The following is a 24,251-nucleotide window of genomic DNA, read 5'->3' as shown; positions in this document are numbered from 1 at the left end:
TCCTTTAAACTTCTTCTTCCTTGAGGGGAGTGCAGCCGCAAATCCCTCAATGGAAAGTGTGACAGAGCCTGCACCTCCCCAGTTGAGCAGCCCTGATCCAGCTCCTGTTCCCATGTAAGCAGCAACACTGCCTAGCGGAGCAGCCCGATCCCACTCCTACTCGCCTGCAAGTAGGAGCAGGCGGGGGGTGGCAGTGGCAGCATCCCTTGCCTGCTCGCTTTCTGCCTTGGCCCAGCCTTCCCTCACTCAGTGCCGGAGCTGCCAGAGCTGGAGGAGGGGGTGGTTGATGTTGTGGCTGCAACGGCAGAACCCAGCATTGGAGGGTGGCAGGTGCCTTTCCTCACTAGGAAAACGGAAGTGTGGCATTCAAAATGGAAGTTATACTCAGAAGAGAGCATGTTTGACTTCCGAAAAAAGTTCCAAAACTGGAACACTCATTTCCAGGTTTGAAGCGTTCAGGTTCCAAGTAGTTTGAGAACTAAGCTGTTTGAAAACTGAGGTACCACTATATTTATTTCCCCCGATTTGAACTGTATTTATTCCACCCCACCCCCCGTGGTGATTTTCTTGAGTCAAAATGAGAGTACCTCTAAACATTTATTTTAGAAAAAAAGCACTGAGTTATACCATAAAATTATATATCAATGGGAAAATAATTTAATGAAGAATGTAATGCAATAACTTTTAAGAAGGATTATTTATTACAACAGCAGTCATGAAGAAGACGCATGAAACACACAGAAAAGAAGAAGAATGACCAATAAGCAAGGGAACACGCCAAGGCTGCCCGCTGTCTCCTTTAATATTTATTTTGATCTTGGAAGTACATTGGTACCTTGTTTTGAGTCCAGTATCTGTTCCGGAGCCCCGGATGCTCAACGAAAGGGACCCTAACCCGACGAAAGGGACTCTCGACAAAGTGCCGCTCTGAGCACGCGTGTGGAGCGGTTTTGTGCTTCTGTGCATGCTTGAAGTGTGATTTTGTGCTTCTGCGAGTGTGCGAGTGGCAAACCCGGAAGTAACCCATTCCAGTACTTCCAGGTTTGCCGCAGACGTTCCATGAAATGGATGCTAAACGGGGCGGACTCAAAACGAGGTACCACTGTATTAAATAAGATGATATGAGAAGATAATATGATTAAAGGAATAACACTAGGAGAAAGGGTGTATAAAGTGAAGGCATTCGCTGATGACCTGCTGGTGATGACAGAAAACCCTAAAGAAAGTCTTCATAGATCAATTGCGGTGATGGAAAATTTTGACAAGGTGGCAGGCTTTAAATTGAATAAGACAAAAACTAAAATATTAGTCAAAAATATAACAAATGAAGAAAGAGCAGACTTAGAAAAAACATCAGGATTAAAGATCTGCCAAAAAGCTAAATATTTGCGCATTTGGATATCCTCAAAGAATATCAACTTATATCAGGATAATTATGTCCCAGCTTGGGCTGAAATCAGAAGAAACTTGGATACCTGTAGCAAATTGAAATTATCCGTTTTAAGAAGGATCTCTATAATAAAAATGAATGTGCTCCCCAAATTATAATTCCTTTTCCAATCAATCCTGATACTGGGTGGGACAGACCGCTTCAGGGAATGGCAACGATACACCTCAAAATTTATCTGGCAGGGGAAGAGGCCTAGAATAAGACATCAAATACTCATTGACACTAAGGACAGAGGAGGCTTCTCACTGTACTATGAGGCAGTCTGTCTCACCTGGTTAAGGGAATGGTGTATACAGTGGTACCTCGGGTTACATATGCTTCAGGTTACATACGCTTCAGGTTACAGACTCCGCTAACCCAGAAATAGTGCTTCAGGTTAAGAACTTTGCTTCAGGATGAGAACAGAAATCATGCTCCGGCGGGGCAGCAGCAGCGGGAGGTCCCATTAGCTAAAGTGGTGCTTCGGGTTAAGAACAGTTTCAGGTTAAGAACGGACCTCCGGAATTAATTAAGTACTTAATTAAACCCGAGGTACCACTGTAATGGGGAACCCAGACATTAGATCTTGAAGGATTCAATATCAGATATGATTGGCATGCATATCTGATTTATGAAAAAGCTAAAATATACAAGGATTTTACCAATCACATCATTAGAAAATCCTTATTTAAAGCCTGGGATAAATATAGAGACCTTCTAGAACAGAAGACACCATGGTGGATCTCACCAACTGAGGCATTAGCCATAAAGAGGAAAAATTCAAGTAGGAATTGGCCTACCTACCGAACATTACTTAAGGAGGAAGGAAACCAATTAAAATTAAAAACATTTGAAGAAGTAAGGGATCAAATGAGTGACTGGTTTCAATACAGTGGTACCTCTAGTTGCGAACTTAATTCGTTCTAGAGGTCCGTTCTTAACCTGAAACTGTTCTTAACTAGAGGTGCGCTTTTGCTAATGGGGCCTCTAGCTGCTACTGCGCCGCCAGCACACCATTTCCGTTCTCATCCTGGGGCAAAGTTCTCAACTCTTCCAGATTAGTGGCATTTGTAACCTGAAGTATTTGTAACCTGGGGCTTTGTAACTTGAGGTACTACTGTACTATCAATTGCTTGAAAGATTTAAGGTTGACAAAAAAAAGGTTTGAGGTAGAAAATACAAGATTTGAAACAGATGTCATTAATTCCAAAATTAAAACACTTTCTAAGGCTTACCGACTCCTCCTTGACTTCCCAGAGGAGGTTAAGTCGGCTATGATTAAATGGGCCCAAGATCTAGGCCACACTATACAGATGTCCCAATGGGAGAATTTGTGGAAGGTAAATTAGAGGTTTACTGCCTGTTACTCCATAAAGGAAAATATGCAAAAAATGTTATACCTGTGGTACCTGACCCTGCCCACCTAGAAGTTTGAAAGCACGTCAAAGTGCAAGTAGATAAATAGGTATCGCTCCGGTGGGAAGGTAAACAGTGTTTCCGTGCACTGATCTGGTTCGCCAGAAGCGGCTTAGTCCTGCTGGCCACACGACCCGGAAGCTGTACGCCGGCTCCCTCGGCCAGTAAAGCGAGATGAGCGCTGCAACCCCAGAGTCGGCCACGACTGGACCTAACGGTCAGGGGTCCCTTTACCTTTACCTGACGCCACATAAACTCTCTAAGATGTATAAAAACACACCAGATGTTTGTTGGAGATGTGGGGAAACAGGAGGCACCATGTTTCACATATAGTGGACCTGCCGAAAAGTCAAAGAGTTCTGGAATGACATATACTCAGAACTAAAAATAATGCTAAAGGTAAATTTTCCTTAAAAACCAGAAACATTTCTTTTGAGTATTACAGGTACAGATATCCACAAGGGCTTAAGAAAAAAATTTCTGTACACAACTGCGGCCACGAGGGTGCTTATTGCGTCATATTGGAAAAATGACAAACTTCCTACTAGAGATGAATGGTTACTCAAACTTACAGAATATGCAGAATTGGCCTCTCTTTCTGAAAGAATCAGAGACAAACCTAGACAGGAGTTCATTCTAGAATTGGATAACTTCAAGAACTACTTGAAAAATAGTTGTAATGTAAGCGCAGTAGTTCCCTTTGAATGATTTCTGTAAATGATATATATAAAGGAAAATGACATCAAAATAGAAAAGAGAATTTTTACAAATAATAATAACAAATTAAAGTAATATGTTTATTACAAAGCGAAACATGGAGAGAATGGGAGGTCTTATGTTTGGGTAGAAAACACATAGTTGAAATTATATGTAATTTTCTTTGTGAGCATAGATATCCTTATTGGACTGACTGAAATGAAGATAACTACGTGTTGTATATACATGAAAAATGATTAATAAAGCTTTTTTTTTTAAAATGAAACACACAGAAAAAATGAGATATACAGGTTAAATTGCCGTGTTGACACTTTGCGTTAAATAAGTGGGTTTTGGGTTGCAGTTTGGGCACTTGGTCTCTGAAAGGCTTGCCATCACTGACATATAGCAATAAAACTGCTAGAGGCCAGTATGGTTTCAAACATGTTGGACATGTTGGGGGTTGGACTAGATGATCCTCAGGGTCCCTTCCAAGTCCACAATGCTATGGTTCTATAACATTCTCTTTAAAAAATATATATAATTTTTATTAATTTGTCATGAATATGGGCCACATTATTACAATGTAACATTATTACAATGGGGTCACGAAGAATCGGACACGACTAAATGACTAAACAACAACATTACAATGTCAAATCATACCAAATCATAATACAATTTATAAAGCCAATTATACATTCCAAATTAAACAAATTTAGTGACTTCCTGTGTTATGATAGTCCGGAAATAATTATTCCTAGGTCCTGCGCATAGTCTTATCTATAATCCAAATACAGCAATTCCAATCTTGATCCTGTCTTCTGTTTTTGCAGCCACTGGTATAATGACTTTCACTCATATTCAAAAAATCCATATCCATTAACTTGCAAGAGGGATTTAAAGTCTGTTGATTTAAAGCATGTTCTATGACATTCTCAATCCTCAAAACAAAAAAAATTCCTTCCAGTAGCACCTTAAAGACCAACTAAGTTAGTTCTTGGTATGAGCTTTCGTGTGCATGCACACTTCTTCAGAACTTAGTTGGTCTTTAAGGTGCTACTGGAAGGAATTTTTTTTGTTTTGACTATGGCAGACCAACACGGCTACCTATCTGTAACTGGAAATTCTCAATCCTGAAATCAGAAGTAGCATAAACTGTAACTTTCACATTTAAAGCTCATTTTCACTCTATTCTGTACTTCAGCACTTACGAGAAGCAAGTTCTTCTCAGATGGATCGGACTGACTTCTTCTTCTTTGGCGATCCCTCATAGCCGAGTAAGATTGTCTTCCAAAAACACGGATTTTAACAATGAGTCCTTAGGTGACTGTGGAGGCCAATTATGGACCCACACATCCTTCCGCAGTGGGGACTTTGGTTTCCTGGTGGGAGTTGATCACAGTGAGGGTTTGCCAAGTGTGCCTTCCTCTTAGCACGTTTCTCCCTTGTGTCCCGAGTTCCAGTGTCAGCTACAATTCTACATTCTACAGACTTTCTTCCAATAGTCTAATTCAATTGTAACAACAATTTTGATTTTATCTCCAACTTTTCCTCAGAAAAGTTATTTGCACAGCTCTTTTCATGGGTCTTTGTGAAATGCTATTTTATAACTGCTGCAAGTAAGACAGCGACAACAACGATTCACATATTTTTTTATTGTTTTCCTTTCTTTTTTCCCTATAAGCAGATGAAGTCATCAGATATTGACCAGGAATTATTCACAGAAAGCTACTGCAAAGTGTGCAGCGCTCAGCTAATATCAGAATCGCAGCGTGTGGCTCATTACGAGGTAAGAAACATCTGGAGGGCTGCAGTACCTCTGGGCTACAAAGAGGTCTGTCAGGGGTGCTCTCAAATATCTCTGATTTTCCACTGCTCAGTGCAAACTTTGTACAGTTGCTGTTGTGAATAGGCATTCTCAATGGGCAGCAGGGTGAGAATCTTATTGTTGGATCCACAAAAAGAAAATAAGGAGAATGGGTAGGATCCAGAGTAAGGCTGTGCACACAGCATACATTTAAAGCACATGACTTCCACCAAAGAGTCTTGGGAACTGTAGCTTGTTAGGGGTGCTGGGAATTGTAGCTTTTTGAGGGGTAAATTATAGTTCCCAGGATTTTTTTGTGTGGGAGCATTGTGCTCTAAATGTGTGATGTGTAAGCAGCCTCTGCGAATTGGTCTTAGGTCCCACCGAAATCAATGGGACAAATTATTCATCCTGACCTAAGCCCCATTGTTTTCAATGGGAACTAAAGTCACCTAAATTTGGGTGCAGTTCTATGACCCTGGCTCCCAGGAACATGGGAAATCTCAGATATCCTGCTCTGACATTAGAGATTATTTTATATCTGCTGTGTGTGAGGCTGCAACATCAGAGAATGAGATGCAATGGTGAATTCTAACCTCCTGGGCCAATTGGCATCTGAGCAGTGACAAGAGAGCCCAAAGGGGTGCCAGGGGAGGGGTGAGAAATGGCTGGGTGCCAAAGGATCCAAAGCCACCCCAGTCTCCTGGCACATCCTTATGCAGCAGGGAAAGTTGGATATTCCTCCTGATTTTTCCTCCAACCTCATTTCTATCCTGCTGGCATTTGGATGTGGATAGTTGAACTGCCTTCCTCCCCACAGCCAATGCCCATTCATCTGAAAGTGAGCCCCATTAAGCTCAATAGAACTCAAATTGGGTAGCCTGGCTCCATCCCTGTATATGCTGGATTGTACAGGGATGGTGAGCATTTAAAGCAATTGGAAAGTTTATTTGTTTGGAAAATTCCATTGCAAAATTTGGAGATGTATGAATTTTGAAGAATAGCTACATTTCATTTCATATTGTTTTGGAAAGTGAAGATTATGTAATTTTGCATTAAGATGTCAACTGAACTGAATATCTCATTCATCCTCAATGGTGTGTCAGATGTTTTCAGCTTTCTATTATAAATGTTAAAAATTCACAGGCTGAACATACATTCAGGGTTTTTGTGTGACTGTCTGCTAAAAGACATGTTAAAGGGTGTTATCAACTGGCTATAAAACATGTAGCAACACACTTCAGACTTCATTGTAATAATACAACTGAGAGCATGTCTGTCCTGATGCTCAGCAGGTCATGGCTTGAGCGAGGGGTCCCTGCGAAGCGTGAGCAGTGGGCTTCTATATGTTTTGCTCCTCCTGTTTCCACAAACCTGTCCTGGTCTGCCTGGCAACTTCAGAACAATATGACCAAGAGAAAGTGTTTGGAAGGAGCCCTTAGAATGCTGTATTGATGGTGTCATGTGACCCAGAGGAGAGACTGGTCATTGATGAGTGACACTAATGGAAACAAAAGGGCATTTGACTGTAGGGGTGACTAATTTGATTCAGTTTGCAATCAAAAGTGAACTGAATTCACACTTTCTGAAATAATGTGTAAACCAGAACAAAACCATCCTTTGAAATGTGCACTTCTATGAATTTCTCAATGCAATTATCCAACCAAGTAATGTGTGTAAAAATGCATATACTAGGGTAAACTGTGGATAAACATCTACATATTGGTGCAAATAGCAGCCAAAAATACATTATATTAGGGGGAAATCACTATGGGAAAAGGTGTGTTTTATGCAAAATTGTATTAAGAAATGGGTATATAAAATGGGATCCTGGTTGGGGAGGGGATATAAATAAATATTAACTATTAGGAGAATTTTGCGCCAAAACGCTGATCATTTTCAACTGACTTTAAAAATAAATCTCATGTGGAAATGCTGAGAACTGAAAACTGACAGAAACCAAAATTGACAGATTTGCCCATCTCTGGTTGATGGTCCTGGGCAGCTGGAATGCAAATCATATCCACCTGTGGCAAAGTGGAATGGTGGTAAGCAGCTGGCAGAGAGGCAAGCTGGATGACAGCGGAGGAAGAAGCAGGATTACTGTGGTTGTGGAACTCGCACCAGCTGCCTGAGTACTGGCTTCTGCTCCCTGCAGTGCCTGCTCACGCTAATGTTGGGACACCAGCAGCTTGTGACAAAGCCAGCTTGCACCTCCTGTTCTCTCTACTCTGAATTGCCCACGAAGGGAAGGGGAAGGGTAAAATACAAATGGGCGGGGGGGGGGCTAACTTTTGTAATCACAGCAGAGGCAATAACAGGGGTGTCTGGCCTTCCTTACTGCTAATCACCCAAACTGATAAAAGAAAGGAATGCATGGGGAAAACTGACCTAACAGCTTGTCTTTGTCATAACTGATGCTAATTAATGTAAATTAATGCCAGCAACAAACAGACAAAAAGGAGCGATTTCATTTTATAAAAAATTTATTGCAGGATATGCTGTTCTCTAACTCAGGGCTGGAATAAGACCTTTAGAGGCCCTAAAGCACTTAAAAGATTTTGGTGCCCCCATATATATCTAATTTTAAATAAGAAACCATAAAATAAAATTTTATTTTCCGAAATGAAACAAAACCTACAGTACAGTGGAAAAAAATGTTTATTTTTGTATACTTCCCCTTTATTTATACTTGAAAAATTTCTGTACTTTTCTAATTTCAAAGTGTTTGATCTGATCCTCAAAATTAATCTTACGTAATGCATCTGGTTCTATACTTAGCAGAGGTAAGGCATCCAGCCTGCCTTGTTGCACAGTTGTTCTGCTGGGATTTTTTATATCCTTCAGCTGAGAAAATGAATGCTCAGCTGAGCAATTTGTGACCATTAATGTTAAAAATCCAGCAGTGGAAAATTTCTGTGGTGCCCCCTTCCCTTGATGCCCTAAGAACCTGCTTATTTTGCTTGATGGTTCATCCATCCCTGCTCTGACTGCAAAGGAAGTATCAAATTCTAAGAGCAACACCTGCTATTCCTGTTTTGGAAGACAGCTAAAGAGAGAGAGAAAGAAAGATACCCTCACCTCCCCACCTGAAACAGACCTGCATCATGGGGACAGTTTAGTGAAGAATGCTATAATCTCACAATCAGTTTTTCTGCTCAAATGCTCTCTGCTGCCAGATCATTGTAAAAAGCACTGATTTGTTTTCATTATCAAGAATAAGCCTAATGACTGCTACCATTTTTGCTGCTCTGCCTGAGCAATGTGGATTTTCTTGGGGGAGGTATGTGGAAATGGGGGTGGGATTTTCCTCCACTCAGTGGTGGAATCCACTCCCTATTCCTGCTGGCTCTGTTTTTCACCCACCCACCCTTTCTTTACGCAGATGATGCTAGAGAAACAGCAGAAAGAGTTATCCTGCATCTCAGGGATGCCAACTTGAAAATAGTGGGGGGCCCAGGTCACACACCATTGAAATACAGCACACACACCCCATTGAAATGGCAATGCCCATCCACCTGGGGGGCGGCCCTCTCAAATATTTTTGCAGGGGGGTGAGGGTGATGCATCCTGATCTCAGTCTGGCATCTTGTGGATGAAGAAGTGGACACCCATCTGCTGCTAGCTTCTGATTCAGTTCCAGATCCATTTCATAGAATCATAGAGTTGGAAGGGGCCACGAGGGTCATCAAGTCCAAACCCTGCAATGCAGGAATTTTTGGAAAGCTAGCTCTTTTTAGAGCACACGACTCTGAGATTAAGCGTCTCATGTACTGCCAGCTGAGTTATCCCATCTCTTCACAGCTTGGGACCACAGTGCCTAATGGAAGACCTTCTCATTCTCCCATAGATGCCATGCTGTGTCTACGGATGTCCTCCTCCATGTGCATTTAGGGGGTGGCCTTTTCTGTGGTTTCCCCACAGCTACAGAAGCTTGCTTCTGAAGCACCAGTAGTGAGTGCAAAAGGGTTCTCTGTGCAAAACGGAGGTGGTGGATCCTCACCTGAAGAAATGAAAGCATCTGTTGCCAAGTTTACCAGGAGGGAGAATTTTGTTGGAAAGGAACTTTTGTTCTCACCAGGACTAATAAGTGGCTTTTTATTGGTAGTTTGTAGGGGGGGGGGGGAATCAGGTCCAGAGAAAGGCATTTACATTCCCCCTTGCTTCCCCCAGGTAGAAAGTTAGTAATGCCTATTATGGAGGCCATCTATAAAGTGTTCCCTTTCTCCAGCTTGCAAAATTCTCATGCTTTCAGCAGTTGCCTATAAAGTGAAACTCAGTGACAGCACACCTGAGCTCCTCAGCAACGGAGGACAGTGGTTGTATCCAATCCACACCCCTGGGGCAAAGAGATTTGTAAAAAACATAAACAACCAAGTTTTTAAAAATGTGTTGTTTCTAAAGAACAAAGAACTTTTTTTTAGAAGAGGAAGCTGTTTTCTGCTCCAGCCTCTTGGTAATGTGCTATACCATTTCTGCTCCACTGCAGTTCACCATCTGCCAAAGACTTTACTCGCCTCCCTGTCCACTGTGTCAAATTCCCATAGCTGATGTAATAAAGGTAAAGGTACCCCTGCCCGTATGGGCCAGTCTTGACAGACTCTGGGGTTGTGCGCCCATCTCACTTAAGAGGCCGGGGGCCAGCGCTGTCCGAAGACACTTCCGGGTCACGTGGCCAGCGTGACAAAGCTGCATCTGGCGAGCCAGCGCAGCACACGGAAACACCGTTTACCTTCCCGCTAGTAAGCGGTCCCTATTTATCTACTTGTACCCGGGGGTGCTTTCGAACTGCTAGGTTGGCAGGCGCTGGGACCGAGCAACGGGAGCGCACCCCGCCGCGGGGATTCGAACCGCCGACCTTTCGATCGGCAAGTCCTAGGCGCTGAGGCTTTAACCCACAGCGCCACCCGCGTCCCTAGCTGATGTAATATACGTACTTAATTATGTAAATTACATTGTTGTTGTCAGAGGTTTAGTGCTGTCCAGCTGGCCATAGATAAGACTCCGGGCTCCCAGCCAGTTCCAAACAATTGATTTATTTGACAAAGTTCAAACGTACATCTCTAGCATTTCCATTAACCTCCTTCCCCTTGTGTGCAGTTGCTCCCTCTAATGTTACTTCCTCCTTTTCCACACCCAGCATGCAAGTCTGCGAAAACTCCTCCCCTTACTTCCTCTGTGCCCAGAATGACTTGTCCCAGGCTCCTCCTCCTCCCCCTCTACGTCAGACTGACTGTCAGACGACAAGCTGCTGATAATCTCTTTAGGCTCTCTATAACTGCTGGTTTCTGTCCTTTCATCTTTTCCCGCTTGCCTCTCCCTGACAGTTGTTATCCCACCCCTTTCATTTCAGTGCAAATAAATGGGCTGCAAATTACATAGAGATGTCATGACACTTTCCCCAGAAAGACAAAATACCAAAAGCAACCCCACTGCCCAAAACCCTGAATCTTGCAAATCGGCAATAACTCCGCATGGGTGAGCTTCCTGGTATCCTAGATGCACCTTGTCACTCTGAATGGCACCTGATTCCATGGAAGGGTGTTCCCATGGCCTCTGGTGTGTAGGGGAGAAGGACGGTAGAAAAATGTCAGGCCAACCTTTGTCAAAAAATCAAAATACATGTGCGTTACTAATCTCCTTCCCAAGATAGGCAGCTAAACTCACAGACTGCTTAACAGGTGGCTGTTGGAAATAATTGGCACATGTCAGGGAAGCATGGGTGCCCAAGCAGAACATGTTTGAGAGTTAAAAGAACATTCTGCTTTCTCCACAGTTACCAGCACCTCCTTCTGTAACAAATCCATCCACCTGGTCCCTCTTTCATCCCTTCCCACTCCAATTGGCAAGGGCTGCCTTACTCTCTCTCTGACTTTGTCCCCCAGTGTCGAAAATTCAAATGTACTGATTTTTTAAAAAATGACCTATAAAGTTATTTCTCATGAAGTGAGGAATAAGTGGCACTCTTACAGTATCAAAAGGAGCGGCACACTTACAGTATTCAAAAAATGGAGCTGTTGGCAATGAGGTTCATCTCTCCCCCCCCCCTCCCTCATTTTTCTATCTGCACTGGTAAAGCTTTAAAATGTGCTTTCATTATTGCCAATGAAATTGCTCTCTGAGAACCAGAGGCTTAACAGAGAACACTTCCTTTTCTCTTCCTCCTCAAGCCATTTCTCAGGAGCATGTTGTGTCTGTGGGGAATGTTCAGGGAGGCAAGAGAGGATATATTGTTTAATGATATTCTTACTAACTTGCGTTAGCAAGTTCTATATCTTAGCAGTTTCAACATTCCCCTTTAAACACACAGCGGTTTGTTTGTTCCGGGCTCGTTTGAGCCTCTCTATATAAGATTCCTGGTAAGATCCCTTCTTGTCCCTCTTAAAAAGAATATACACGACAAAGTTATTAAAGTCAATATTGTTAAATAGTGGGTAGACATAGCAGACGATGCAGTGATTTCTCCAAAGCAGCTCTTTATTTGTAAGCTGGAACAGAAGTGAACAGCAAATAGCTCAGCCAGCCTGCTTTTAAAAGGCAGCTGGCTGTCAACATTGTAGCAACAACAACCCAGGGTTTCCTGCCTTTGATTAGGCCATCAACCTCTGCGTTAGAGATGCAGTTGATGCCGGTGACTTCCAGGCTGAGGGCCTCAAACCAGTCTAGCCCTAGGAGGTTAGGCTGCAGGCCTTCGACCACCACCAGTCGGAGCAGGCCTGAAAAATTCTTGAAAGTGAGCCGGAACCGGCCAACGCCTACCACGGGGATGCCATTTCCCTGATAGTCTCTCAAATGTATGCGGTGTGGGCCGAGTTGCCTCTTGGACAGCTTGGGCATGAGTCTTTTGATGGTGCTCCAGGATACGACTGACAAGGCAGACCTGTTGTCAATCTCCATGTCACACGGAGCTCCTTCGATGAGGACGGTGACGTGTAGCTTGCGACGCGTAGGCGAGTCGGTTTGGCCAATCATGGTTCCGAATGGGCAGTGGCGAGGTGAGGGCGAAGCAGCTTCCCTTGGCTGACTGGGGGGAAGACTTGGACTTGTGAGATGGTAGCGATGTGACCCCTCCTGGAACATCACGGACAGATGGCGTCTCTGAACCGACACTTGGCACGGGAATGATTGCCTCCACAGCCGGCACATTCTGATTGGCCCGTGGATTTCTGTTTGAACTTCCCGTGCTCCCGCTTTGTCTGGTGCACATCATCATCTTCACTGGAGGATGCCTTGTCACTGCTGGGCTCTTCGTGATGCACTGGGACAGGCTTCCTAGCAAGACGCGGGCTACTGGCCTTGCAGATTTCCTGGGCGGAGAGTTCAGCAGCTTCTGAGGCCACGGCCTCCTCAATGGCCTTCTGCAACGTTAGGTCTGGCTTGGCGAGGAGACGCCGTTGCAGACTAATGTCTCAGATGATTCGATGCATCAGGGCATCGTCTAAGTCTCGGAACTTGCAGTGCAGTGCGGCCTTCCAGAGAGCGGTGGTGTAGTTGTTAATTGACTCCCCCTCTGCCTGGTTCCGGTGGTAGAACGCATGGCGGGCAGCAATCTTGGACGGCTTTGGCGCGTAGTGGTTGCTAAAGGTGCAACCAGTGCTCAGGCTGTCTCGAACAATTCGGGGCCACAAAGGCTGAAGAAGAGGCCTCACTTACGCGATTCTGACACTGCTGTCAGCACGTTTGCTTGGAGGTAGCAGTCGAACCGAGTGAGGTAAGAGTCCCATGATTCAGAGTCTGGGGCAAACGGCAGTAGAGGCACGAGTGAAGCCATGATTCTGATGCCGACCTGGAGGGCGATGGATGGAACACAGTGCTCTAGCCAGAACGGTCAGCTCTGAATTGGTTCTGTTCAGTGATTCCGCTCAGTTATTCTGCTCAGTGAATGTCCAAATCTGGCTATGCTCTGATGTCCATCAATCCCATCCTCATCGCCAGTGTTAAATAGCAGACAACGCAGTGATTTCTCCAATGCAGCTCTTTATTTGTAAGCTGGAACAGAACTGAACAGCAAACAGCTCAGCCGGCCTGCTTTTCGAGGCAGCCGGCTGTCAACATTGTAGCAACAACAACCCAGGGTTTCCCGCCTAAAGTAACTGACGTGTACCTGAGTGAAAACTATATACACGATACTCCTGGTGGCCAGGGTGAGAACTTCAATACATAACAAATATAAAAGTAGTTTACTGACAATCATTCAGTTCACAGTTAGATCCCTGAAGGCAGACTTAGGTTACAAAACTATATACACATGTAGAACTATCCCATAAGGGAGTTAGTTCCAAGTCAGCAGTCACCTCTGCTAACACATGGAAAAGCAAAATGGAGAAGAAGAGAGCAAAAGAAGAACGTGTGCTCCATCTTGCCCAGATTAGGCCACACCCACATCTAGTCACGTGCAGAGAGAGTTCGGTCCCAGCTCAGGAGTAAACAGGAAGTTTTCTCCTGGCTCGTACAAAGCATCCCCTAGCATGTCCATTCTAGGAATGTTGTACTTGACTGCTATGTGTTTCACATTCCACAGTGTCTTGAACAATGACATGCCTAGCAATATAGGCAAGTTAGAAACCATGGTTGTGAGCTTTTGGGATGGACCTGTCCATCTTAGTGTGCATTTGTGGGGCATTATTTGCCAGAAGGGAAACATAGGAAGGTGTTTTCTGCTCCACCTTGCATTTGTCACACAAATCTATTTGTCGCAAGCTCTTTTCTGCCCCCAAATGTCTTGCTTGGCCTTCTGTCAGAACAAATGTACGAACTGATGCGAGTCCTTTTCATGCGTTTAAAAATATATAGGTAAAGGTACCCCTGCCGGTACGGGCCAGTCTTGACAGACTCTGGGGTTGTGCGCTCATCTCACTCTAGAGGCCGGGAGCCAGCGCTGTCCGGAGACACTTCCGTGTCACGTGGCCAGCGTGACAAGCTGCATCTGGCGAGCCAGCGCAGCACACGGAAACGCCGTTTACCTTCCCGCTGGTAAGCGGTCCCTATTTATCTACTTGCACCCGGGGGTGCTTTCGAACTGCTAGGTTGGCAGGCACTGGGACCGGACGACGGGAGCGCACCCCACCGCGGGGATTCGAACCGCCGACCATGTGATCGGCAAGTCCTAGTCGCTGAGGTTTTACCCACAGCGCCACCCGCGTCCCTTTTTAAAAATATATATCAGGGCTTAAATTTGGAAGAGGCAGCATAATTCCCCCCCCCCCACAGGTCATAAAGCATGGCAGTTGCTCCCACAGGAGGCAGGAATGGCCACCGCCTTGAATGACTTTAAAAGAGGATTGGATAAATTCTTGGAGGAGGAGAGGGTTTGGTCAGATGGCTTGGTCAGTGGCAGCAATGCCTCTGAATCTGAGCTGCTGGAAACCACAAGAGGGGAGAGGGCTCTTCTGCTTGAATCCTGCTTGCGGCAATCCTACAGGCATCCAGTTGACCACTGGGAGAGCAGGATGCTGGACTAGCTGGGCCATTGGCCAGATCCAGTAGGCTCTTCCTTATGTTCCCAATGCTCACCGGGCATGAGGACTCCATCCCTGCAGGAAAGTCTGTACTCATGTGTGGCTGAACGTGCTTACAAACCTCTTCACAATAACGCACAGAGTCATGAGAAGGCTTGTAAGAGTGTCTAGCCAAATACACTGACAAACCTGCTTCAGATGAGCAGTGGGCCAGGAATTTCTCCCATGTAGACTTCATTGAAACAATGCTGCCAGCCATTTCTAGGGGGCTTGCACCAGGAGACTGCTTGGTGGATTGTGCCCCATGGGTCAGATCTATCTGTCTCCCTCTCTGACGGTCAGATTGGTGCCTAGAGACTGCCATCTAGGGCAACTGCCTACATTGCCTTTTAGTAGGGCCAGAATGGATTCTGGTCATAATTTGTCAACAATCCTGCAGATATTATAGTCATATTTATTTTCCAAAGGCAAATGCAATGAGGAGCTGCCAAAAGAATCAGAATGTTTCCTGCAAATCTTTGCTTCTGACCTGACATGCAACAACATGCTGCCCTTGTGGGACATCTCTTTGTGACAGCCGTCCTCCTCCTCCTCCTCCTCCTGCTTGTCTCTGGGAATAATGACAATTGGATTTCATCTCTCATCCACATGAAAAGCTGTAGGAAATATCTCTAACCTAGAAGGCTTTAAAGAAAGGACGAGGTTGCCTGGGGATTTGGAATGACATGTGCTTGGTACGCAGGCAGGAACTTTTATTTATTTAAGCATTTATATTCCACTTTCCCTCCAAGGAGGGTTCACACGATTCTTCCCTTCTCCATTTTATCCACAACAACACTGTGAGGGAAGTTAGGCTGAGAGGCAGTAACTGGCCCCAAATCTCCCTAGGGCTGGATGGAGATTTGAATCAGATCACCCAGGCCCCCATCCTGCACTCCAAACACTGTTTCACACTGGCTCAACATAGGAAGCTTATGCTGAGTCAGACCAGTGGTCTATTGCTCAGTATTGAATCATAGAATCATAGAGTTGGAAGAGACCACAAGGGCCATCGAGTCCAACCCCCTGCCAAGCAGGAAACACCATCAGAGCACTCCTGACATATGGTTGTCAAGCCTCTGCTTAAAGACCTCCAAAGACGGAGACTCCACCACACTCCTTGGCAGCAAATTCCACTGTCGAACAGCTCTTACTGTCAGGAAGTTCTTCCTAATGTTTAGGTGGAATCTTCTTTCTTGTAGTTTGGATCCATGGCTCCATGTCCGCTTCTCTGGAGCAGCAGAAAACAACCTTTCTCCCTCCTCCATATGACATCCTTTTATATATTTGAACATGGCTATCATATCACCCCTTAACCTCCTCTTCTCCAGGCTAAACATGCCCAGCTCCCTTAGCCGTTCCTCATAAGGAATCGTTTCCAGGCCTTTGACCATTTTGGTTGCCCTCCTCTGGACACGTTCCAGTTTGTCAGTGTCCTTCTGGAACTGTGGTGCCCAGAACTGGACACAGTACTCCAGGTGAGGTCTGACCAGAGCAGAATACAGTGGCACTATTACTTCCCTTGATCTAGATGCTATACTCCTATTGATGCAGCCCAGAATTGCATTGGCTTTTTTAGCTGCCGCGTCACACTGTTGGCTCATGTCAAGTTTGTGGTCAACCAAGACTCCTAGATCCTTTTCACATGTACTGCTCTCAAGCCAGGTGTCCCCCATCTTGTATTTGTGCCTCTCATTTTTTTTGCCCAAGTGCAATACTTTACATTTCTCCCTGTTAAAGTTCATCTTGTTTGTTTTGGCCCAGTTCTCTAATCTGTCAAGGTCGTTTTGAAGTGTGATCCTGTCCTCTGGGGTGTTAGCCACCCCTCCCAGTTTGGTGTCATCTGCAAATTTGATCAGGATGCCCTTGAGTCCATCATCCAAGTCATTGATAAAGATGTTGAATAAGACCGGGCCCAAGACAGAACCCTGTGGCACCCCACTAGTCACTCTTCTCCAGGATGAAGTGGAACCATTGATGAGCACCCTTTGGGTTCGGTCAGTCAGCCAGTTACAAATCCACTGAGTGGTAGCATAGTCAAGACCGCATTTTACCAGCTTCTTTACAAGAATATCATGGGGCACCTTGTTGAATGCCTTGCTGAAATCAAGGTAGGCTACATCCACTGCGTTCCCTTCATCTATCAGGCTTGTAATTCTGTCAAAAAACGAGATCAGGTTAGTCTGACATGACTTATTTTTCAGAAATCCATGCTGACTATTGGTGATCACAGCATTCCTTTCTAGGTGCTCACAGACTGTTTGCTTAATGATCTGCTCCAGAATCTTCCCTGGTATTGATGTCAGACTGACTGGGCGATAATCATTTGGGTCCTCTCTTTTCCCCTTTTTGAAAATAGGGGCAACCTTTGCCCTCCTCCAGTCTGCCGGGACTTCACCTGTTCTCCAGGAATTCTCAAAGATGACTGCCAGTGGTTCTGAGATCACATCTGCCAGAAATTGCAGGCTGTGCCTGGAAAGAGCAGAGCAAAGGTTCCATGACCTGGGTCTGCAATAAGAGGCAGCCAAGATGGTCTCAAAGTCATATGGGTGGCCTGGTATGGGGGAGGACGTGGCAGAAAGAGGAAAAGGGGGTGGAAGAAAGTGAGAGAGCGTTTGGCAGAGAGAAAGAAGCAGATAGCAGAGGAGGGCCAGAAAGCGTGAGGAAGAAAATGTTCCCGAGGGGGGGGGGGGAGAGGCAGGTAGAAATGGGAGCATCCCGACTACTTTTGACCTTGGCTCCACTTGCCTCCAGTCCGGCCCCCAGGGGGTTACTCCAGAGTGGGAGGAGAATTTCAGGATGGTGCGTTTTAGGATGGTGGACATAAAACTTGAAAACCTGCCATACAATATTAACAAACATAGAGAATTAAACAAAATACAAGAAAATGGAAAAGAATAAAGCAAAGGTGCTGTGGGCCCCTGAGGCCAAATGGGCCCCATGGGATGCTCTGAAGCTGCACACCTCCTTCTTGGAGGGAAGTGGAAAACCATCCGGAACAGCTTCCATGACTCAGGAACCCTAAGTCCACAGCACCCACATGGCATTTATTCTGCTTGTGACAGGGTCCAGGGAGCCGTTTACCTCTTGGCTCTGAGAACACTTCTGAGCTAGATGAACCAATGGTCTGATTCAACAGAAGGCAGCTTCTTGCCTGCCTTGAGTCTCTCCTTGCAAAAATACTACAGGCAAATTACTCAGGTAAATTCAGATTCAGCCCTGAGCCAAATTATTCAAGCACACATGTGTTCTTTAAACTGCTCTTCTAAAATTTTCCTCTCGTGTCATTTAAAACAACAACACCATGTCTAAAAATTGCTACTATTTTATTTTGCTATGGTTTAAACACACACACACGAGAGAGAGAGAGAGAGAGAGAGAGAGAGAGAGAGAGAGAGAGAGAGAAGGTGTACTTTGAAAGGTATGTTATTTTGGGATCGCCTGGCTCATGCTATCCAGCTGTCAGTTGGCTGACCAAAATTCTGGGGAATGTGAATGGGAAGTCAATTAAAATGTGAACGCTGCTTCCCTGCATAGACACAAGCAAGGCCTCCTGTCCTTTTCTTGCTGGTGCCTGAGTTTGTGCTGCCTCTGGGAGCCCTCGTCTTGTCATATATGAGCACTTTGGGCAATCAGTTTTGGCAGCGTGATCAATGTCTGAATAGCTTTGATGAGCCTTGAGTTAAATCTCCTGGCACTTGGCTTGTCCATTTGTAGACAGAATGGCGTGCAAAACCTCTCCTGCCTAAATGAATGAGTTGTACCATTTTCTGTTGATGCAATAATGTGTTAAGCATCAAGAAGCAGGAATCACATTCCTGAAACTGAAAGATTGATGCCAGAGGAAGAGTCTATAGCTGGATAACTTTGAAGCAGCAGAAGAAATGTTCAAAACTGAAAGGTACCTCTTGTCAGTGTGAGATAGAGATGTTGAAATCCTTGGTTACTAGCGCTAAGGGTGCCTCTCCAGACTGGTGGAGGTTTTTTTGTAAGATGCAATTGATGCAAAAATAGTGTGTTAGTGGTGGATTTTTACTGGACTGTCCACACATCATTTTGTTTCATTAGTTGTTCTGCAACTCTTCCTCAATGTTACATTATTGCCACCTCAGGGAGCACTCTTTTGTGCACCAAGAAACCCCTCTCAGAATATTGGAGGCATTAAAAAAATTACAGAATTTCAACAGGAAACTATGGGGTGTGCACTGATTGGAAAAGGAAGCCACAGGTCCACCTTAAAGCCTTTGAAGCATAAACATGAGAACAGGATCGTGTATAATTGCACCAATACCATCATGAGCACAATTCATCATGAATGCATAATAAAAAGGTCAGGTTCATGTGCTATTCCATACAGCATTCAGAAAAAGTTGCACAGGCAGTAGAATTCATTTTAGTTACAAAGTGGTAAAGGTTCCTAGATTATTGGTATAGGAACTCAAGAGCCATGTGGTTCAGCTAGAACAGCTCGAACCTCTTCACCCGCTGAGTTTCTCAGCTAGACTGGGGGAGGGACAATAGGATTGATGGCCTCTTTCCTCCCAAGGGAAGTGACATAGCTAAGCCTGACTGAACAGCATCCTCTATGCATCATGCGTACCTTCATGCATTCATTAAACTTAAGCATGTTGGTTATATGAGGCTGGTTATCCCACAAAAAGTTCCCCAAAGAGAATATTCCCTCCCCACAAAAAACAGCTAGGTGTTTCTGGCAGGAGGGTGAAATTCACAAACTATTTGCAGTTGAGAGGAGTTTACCTTTACTTGAGGTATGGGTTAGTGTCTCTTTGCATTTATTATTATTATTATTATTATTATTATTATTATTATTATTATTATTATTATTATTATTATTTGCCTCCACCTTAGGCAATGGAGGCCCTCATGGCAAACTTTCTCTTCATCAGGCCAGTCTCCATTTTCATCTCCTCACAATTCAAGAGGTGCAGTGTTGTTCCAGGACAGGAGTGGGGCACCTTTGGCCCTCCAGATATTGTTGAACTCCAACGCCCATCAGCCCAAGCAAGCATAACCAATGGCCAGGGATTATGACAGTTGTAGTTCAGCAACATCTCAAGAGGCAAAGGTTCCCTACACCTGTTCCAGGGCCCTCTAGGGAGAAATGACAGCCAGGTGGGGGACTGCCATTTTTACACAGTATGACACGACACCTGAGGCATTATGGGGTGAGCAAAATGGCGGGCAGGCTACTTTAGAGGAGCTTTGCCTTTTGTGCTGCTGCTGAGAAACATGGAGGAAATGAAATCATCATCCTCATCAGTGGCGTAGCGTGGGGGGGTGCAGGGGGGGCCGGCCGCACCGGGCGCAACATCTGGGGGGGGTGCGCTCGCACTAACTAATCTAGTGGAAGAGACTCGAGTGCTAAAATCCACGGGTTAGGGGGCGCAAATTACTTGCCTTGCCCTGGGTGCTGACAACCCACGCTACGCCACTGATCTTCCTCCTCCTCATCGCATCCATGGCTGGTAATGGTGAGCTCCCCTGCTCAATGATGGTAGTGCTGGAGTGGGGAAAGAAGCAGAGCTCAGTCTCATTTATTTCCTTACCAAGACTGGGTTTGCCCTATGCTGGAGCAGGAGGAAGAAAACAGTTATCTGTATTAAAAGATTACTCTAAGCTAATTGAAGAGATACACCAAGGGATCAACTGCCCCCACCCCCAACGCCCATGTTCCAGGCTGTTAACAGGAACGGAATGACTCCAGAGACATCTGTAGCTATTTCATCTTGTTCTTGATCTAACAGAGACCGTGATTAAGCAGATAAATCCATTAATGCAGAGAAAGCCAGACAGTCATCAGGGAATGTTGATGGGCTTGTGAGTACTCTGTTATGCTCCTTCCATAACAGATTTATGACTCATGGCAGGCTTTTGATTGAATACAACCAACTTTCACTATACAGTGGTACCTTGGGTTAAGAACTGAATTCATTCTGGAGGTCCATTCTTAACCTGAAACTGTTCTTAACCTGAAGCACCACTTTAGCTAATGGGGCCTCTTGCTGCCACTGTGCCACAGTCGCATAATTTCTGTTCTCATCCTGAAGCGAAGTTCTTAACCTGAGGTACTATTTCTGGGTTAGCGGAGTCTGTAACCTGAAGCGTCTGTAACCTGAGGTACCACTGTATATTTCCCAAAGCAGGATGCCAGCAATTCTGTTCTGGTGGTTTGCTCCCTCTCCTTTTATTACAGGGATGCAGCTACATTGGCATAGAAATGTGCTGTATATGCATTATAAAACTGTGACACCAGATGGGGCTGTTTTCTGTTTTTGCCAACCCCATTTCTCATACAAAGTTTACAACGCGTTTAACTGAAATGCTTCTTTGATGTGTCTAGAGCCAGCCCAGGTGAGGGAAACACATGGACTCTTCATGGCCATCCTCTAGTGCAGAGTCTGAGGGAGGAGCTTGGAAGGGCTTTGATGAAAATACGAGGCATGGACACATGGAATGGCTTGCTTCTTAGGCATCTGCAGCAGCCATGCAGCAAAAACTGTCCAACGAAAACCTAGAGAGGGAAGTGATGGTCTGCATGGTTTTAAAGTGACACAGAGATGCTGGGTGCCATTGAGAAGTTTGCAGCTGGCAAGCAACAAATGTGGAAGTTGCTAAGGAAAGCCGGTGCAGCTGCTCCCCTGTAAAATTGGTGCTGGAAATGGGCCACTGCCACACTGATAAAGAACTAGCAAGAGGCACTTGCCAGATGGAATTTCAGCCATAAAGATGGCTAGCTCAGGGGTAGCCAATCAAATGCCTTTCAAATGTTGTTGCACTATCACTCCCATCATTCCTGCCCACTGTCCATCCTGGCTGGGGCTGGTGGCCTTGGCTACCTTGCCATCAGTGCTCATGTGGTTCTACCATGTGCATAAACTGTGGAGCTGATGTGATTTTGCACGCTTGTGAGCTGGGGTTTTTTTTAATGGAGCAGCTGTTGTTAGCAGTAAGACTAGCAGTCTTTATTAGATTCTTACCTGCCCTTCACTCCTTCACTATAAGAGCCTAGGGCAGGTTGCAAAAATATTTTTTTAAAAAAAAATACTAAAAGCAGTAAAACAATTCACAAACAAAAGAATAGGGTAGGTCCTAAAATGTACAGGTGTCAAAGGCCAAGGCGAAGAGGAGCATCTGCAGCATAGGATGAAAGCTAGACCAGGAATGTGGCTGACTCCCCTCTGTGGCAAGGGGAGTTCTCTAGCTCAGAGTTAGAGCACCTGAAGCATGAGTGCTCCTTTTGACACAGTCAATGCTGTGTTGTGACTGTGCATTGGAAAAGAAGGTCAGGAGAGATGGGCAAGATCTTCCAAAGAAATTTAGAAGTGTTATTAAGGGTAGTTTCTCTCATTCTTCCAATCTTAAATTCAATTGCTCACATTTCCAGCATTAGTTTGTGATTTAAAAAGAAAGTCCTCATGAAAATTCACCAGCATTTTAATGCAAATTTCTCCTAATATATTGCAAGTTCATTTGCTTTTAAATGCGAACGGAATTGAACTTGACTCCCATTGCTATCTGCTACTCCTGATATTGCTATCAAGAACCCTTTGTAAGTGTCCAAGAACTCCATAGACCTTTGGGGAAAAGTCTGAAACTTGTTGTTATAATGGGGGGTGAGGAGCAGTGACAGTTTTTCTGTCAAGGGTCACATTCTCTCAAGGTTGATCTGTTGGATAACTGGACATTTGCCAGGGCAACCCCAGCCCAGCCCAGCCCAGCCCAGCCCTCTCTCCACAAACTCTTTTTCTTGGTTCTCCCCATCCTGCCACTTGCATGGAATTAGGCCAGTGCTACTGGTTCCCTCCTTCTGCTCTAATGCAATGCCTGAAAAAGCCTGTGCGTATGGTGTTGCTTTAAGCTGTTCAGAGCACCTGTTCAGCATACTGGAAATTTGCTGCTTTTCTCCAAACCAGCTGGATCAGTAAATCAGACAGAAAGAATCACAGGTCTGTTAATTTAATCAGTTGTGCAAAACTGCAGCATTAAAGGTTTCCACCCTGATGGTGGTTTGAGAAGACCCATTGGCTCAATTAAATACTCTGATTTTGGTTTGAAACTGACATTGCTTGTGAGCCAAAGGACCAGATAGAATCATAGAATCATAGAGTTGGAAGAGACCACAAGGGCCATCGAGTCCAACCCCCTGCCAAGCAGGAAACACCATCAGAGCACTCCTGACATATGGTTGTCAAGCCTCTGCTTAAAGACCTCCAAAGAAGGAGACTCCACCACACTCCTTGGCAGCAAATTCCACTGTCGAACAGCTCTTACTGTCAGGAAGTTCTTCCTAATGTTTAGGTGGAATCTTCTTTCTTGTAGTTTGGATCCATTGCTCCATGTCCGCTTCTCTGGAGCAGTAGAAAACAACCTTTCTCCCTCCTCTATATCACATCCTTTTATATATTTGAACATGGCTATCATATCACCCCTTAACCTCCTCTTCTCCAGGCTAAACATGCCCAGCTCCCTTAGCCGTTCTTCAAAAGGCATCGTTTCCAGGCCTTTGACCATTTTGGTTGCCCTCCTCTGGACACGTCCAGTTTGTCAGTGTCCTTCTTGAACTGTGGTGCCTAGAACTGGACACAGTACTCCAGGTGAGGTCTGACCAGAGCAGAATACAGTGGCACTATTACTTCCCTTGATCTAGATGCTATACTCCTATTGATGCAGCCCAGAATTGCATTGGCTTTTTTAGCTGCCGTGTCACACTGTTGGCTGATGTCAAGTTTGTGGTCAACCAAGACTCCTAGATCCTTTTCACATGTACTGCTCTCAAGCCAGGTGTCCTCCATCTTGTATTTGTGCCTCTCATTTTTTTTTGCCCAAGTGCAATACTTTACATTTCTCCCTGTTAAAGTTCATCTTGTTTGTTTTGGCCCAGTTCTCTAATCTGTCAAGGTTGTTTTGAAGTGTGATCCTGTCCTCTGGGGTGTTAGCCACCCCCACCCCCCCAGTTTGGTATCATCTGCAAATTTGATCAGGATGCCCTTGAGTCCATCATCCAAGTTGTTGATAAAGATGTTGAATAAGACCGGGCCCAAGACAGAACCCTGTGGCACCCCACTAGTCACTCTTCTCCAGGATGAAGAGGAACCATTGATGAGCACCCTTTGGGTTCGGTCAGTCAGCCAGTTACAAATCCACTGAGTGGTAGCATAGTCAAGTCCGCATTTTACCAGCTTCTTTACAAGAATATCATGGGGCACCTTGTCAAATGCCTTGCTGAAATCAAGGTAGGCTACATCCACTGCGTTCCCTTCATCTATCAGGCTTGTAATTCTGTCAAAAAACGAGATCAGGTTAGTCTGACATGACTTCTTTTTCAGAAATCCATGCTGACTATTGGTGATCACAGCATTCCTTTCTAGGTGCTCACAGACTG

General features: G+C 44.9%; 1 protein-coding gene across 6 annotated transcripts in view; it reads left to right on the top strand.

The window, feature by feature from the left end:
- Window positions 1–24,251, top strand: part of ZMAT4 (zinc finger matrin-type 4) — a 185,910-nt gene that overhangs the window by 43,335 nt on the left and 118,324 nt on the right. For 4 of the 6 annotated variants that reach the window (XR_003707993.2, XR_003707991.2, XM_028741512.2 and 1 more), the window contains exon 2: window positions 5,232–5,333. Coding sequence is in view for 2 of the 6 variants with exons in the window: in XM_028741512.2 (XP_028597345.1) it covers window positions 5,232–5,333 (102 nt within the window). In the remaining 4 variants the exon portion in view is untranslated. Of the gene's footprint in view, window positions 1–4,748; window positions 4,822–5,228; window positions 5,334–24,251 lie in introns of all 6 variants that reach the window. The other 2 variants (XR_003707994.2, XR_003707992.2) reach the window with 2 other exon arrangements.

This window comes from Podarcis muralis, chromosome 7 (genome assembly GCF_964188315.1).
Source record: "Podarcis muralis chromosome 7, rPodMur119.hap1.1, whole genome shotgun sequence".
NCBI classification, from domain to species: Eukaryota; Metazoa; Chordata; class Lepidosauria; order Squamata; family Lacertidae; genus Podarcis; species Podarcis muralis.
The sequence above is the reverse complement of the archived record's forward strand: the minus strand, read 5'-3'. Positions and strand labels throughout refer to the sequence as shown.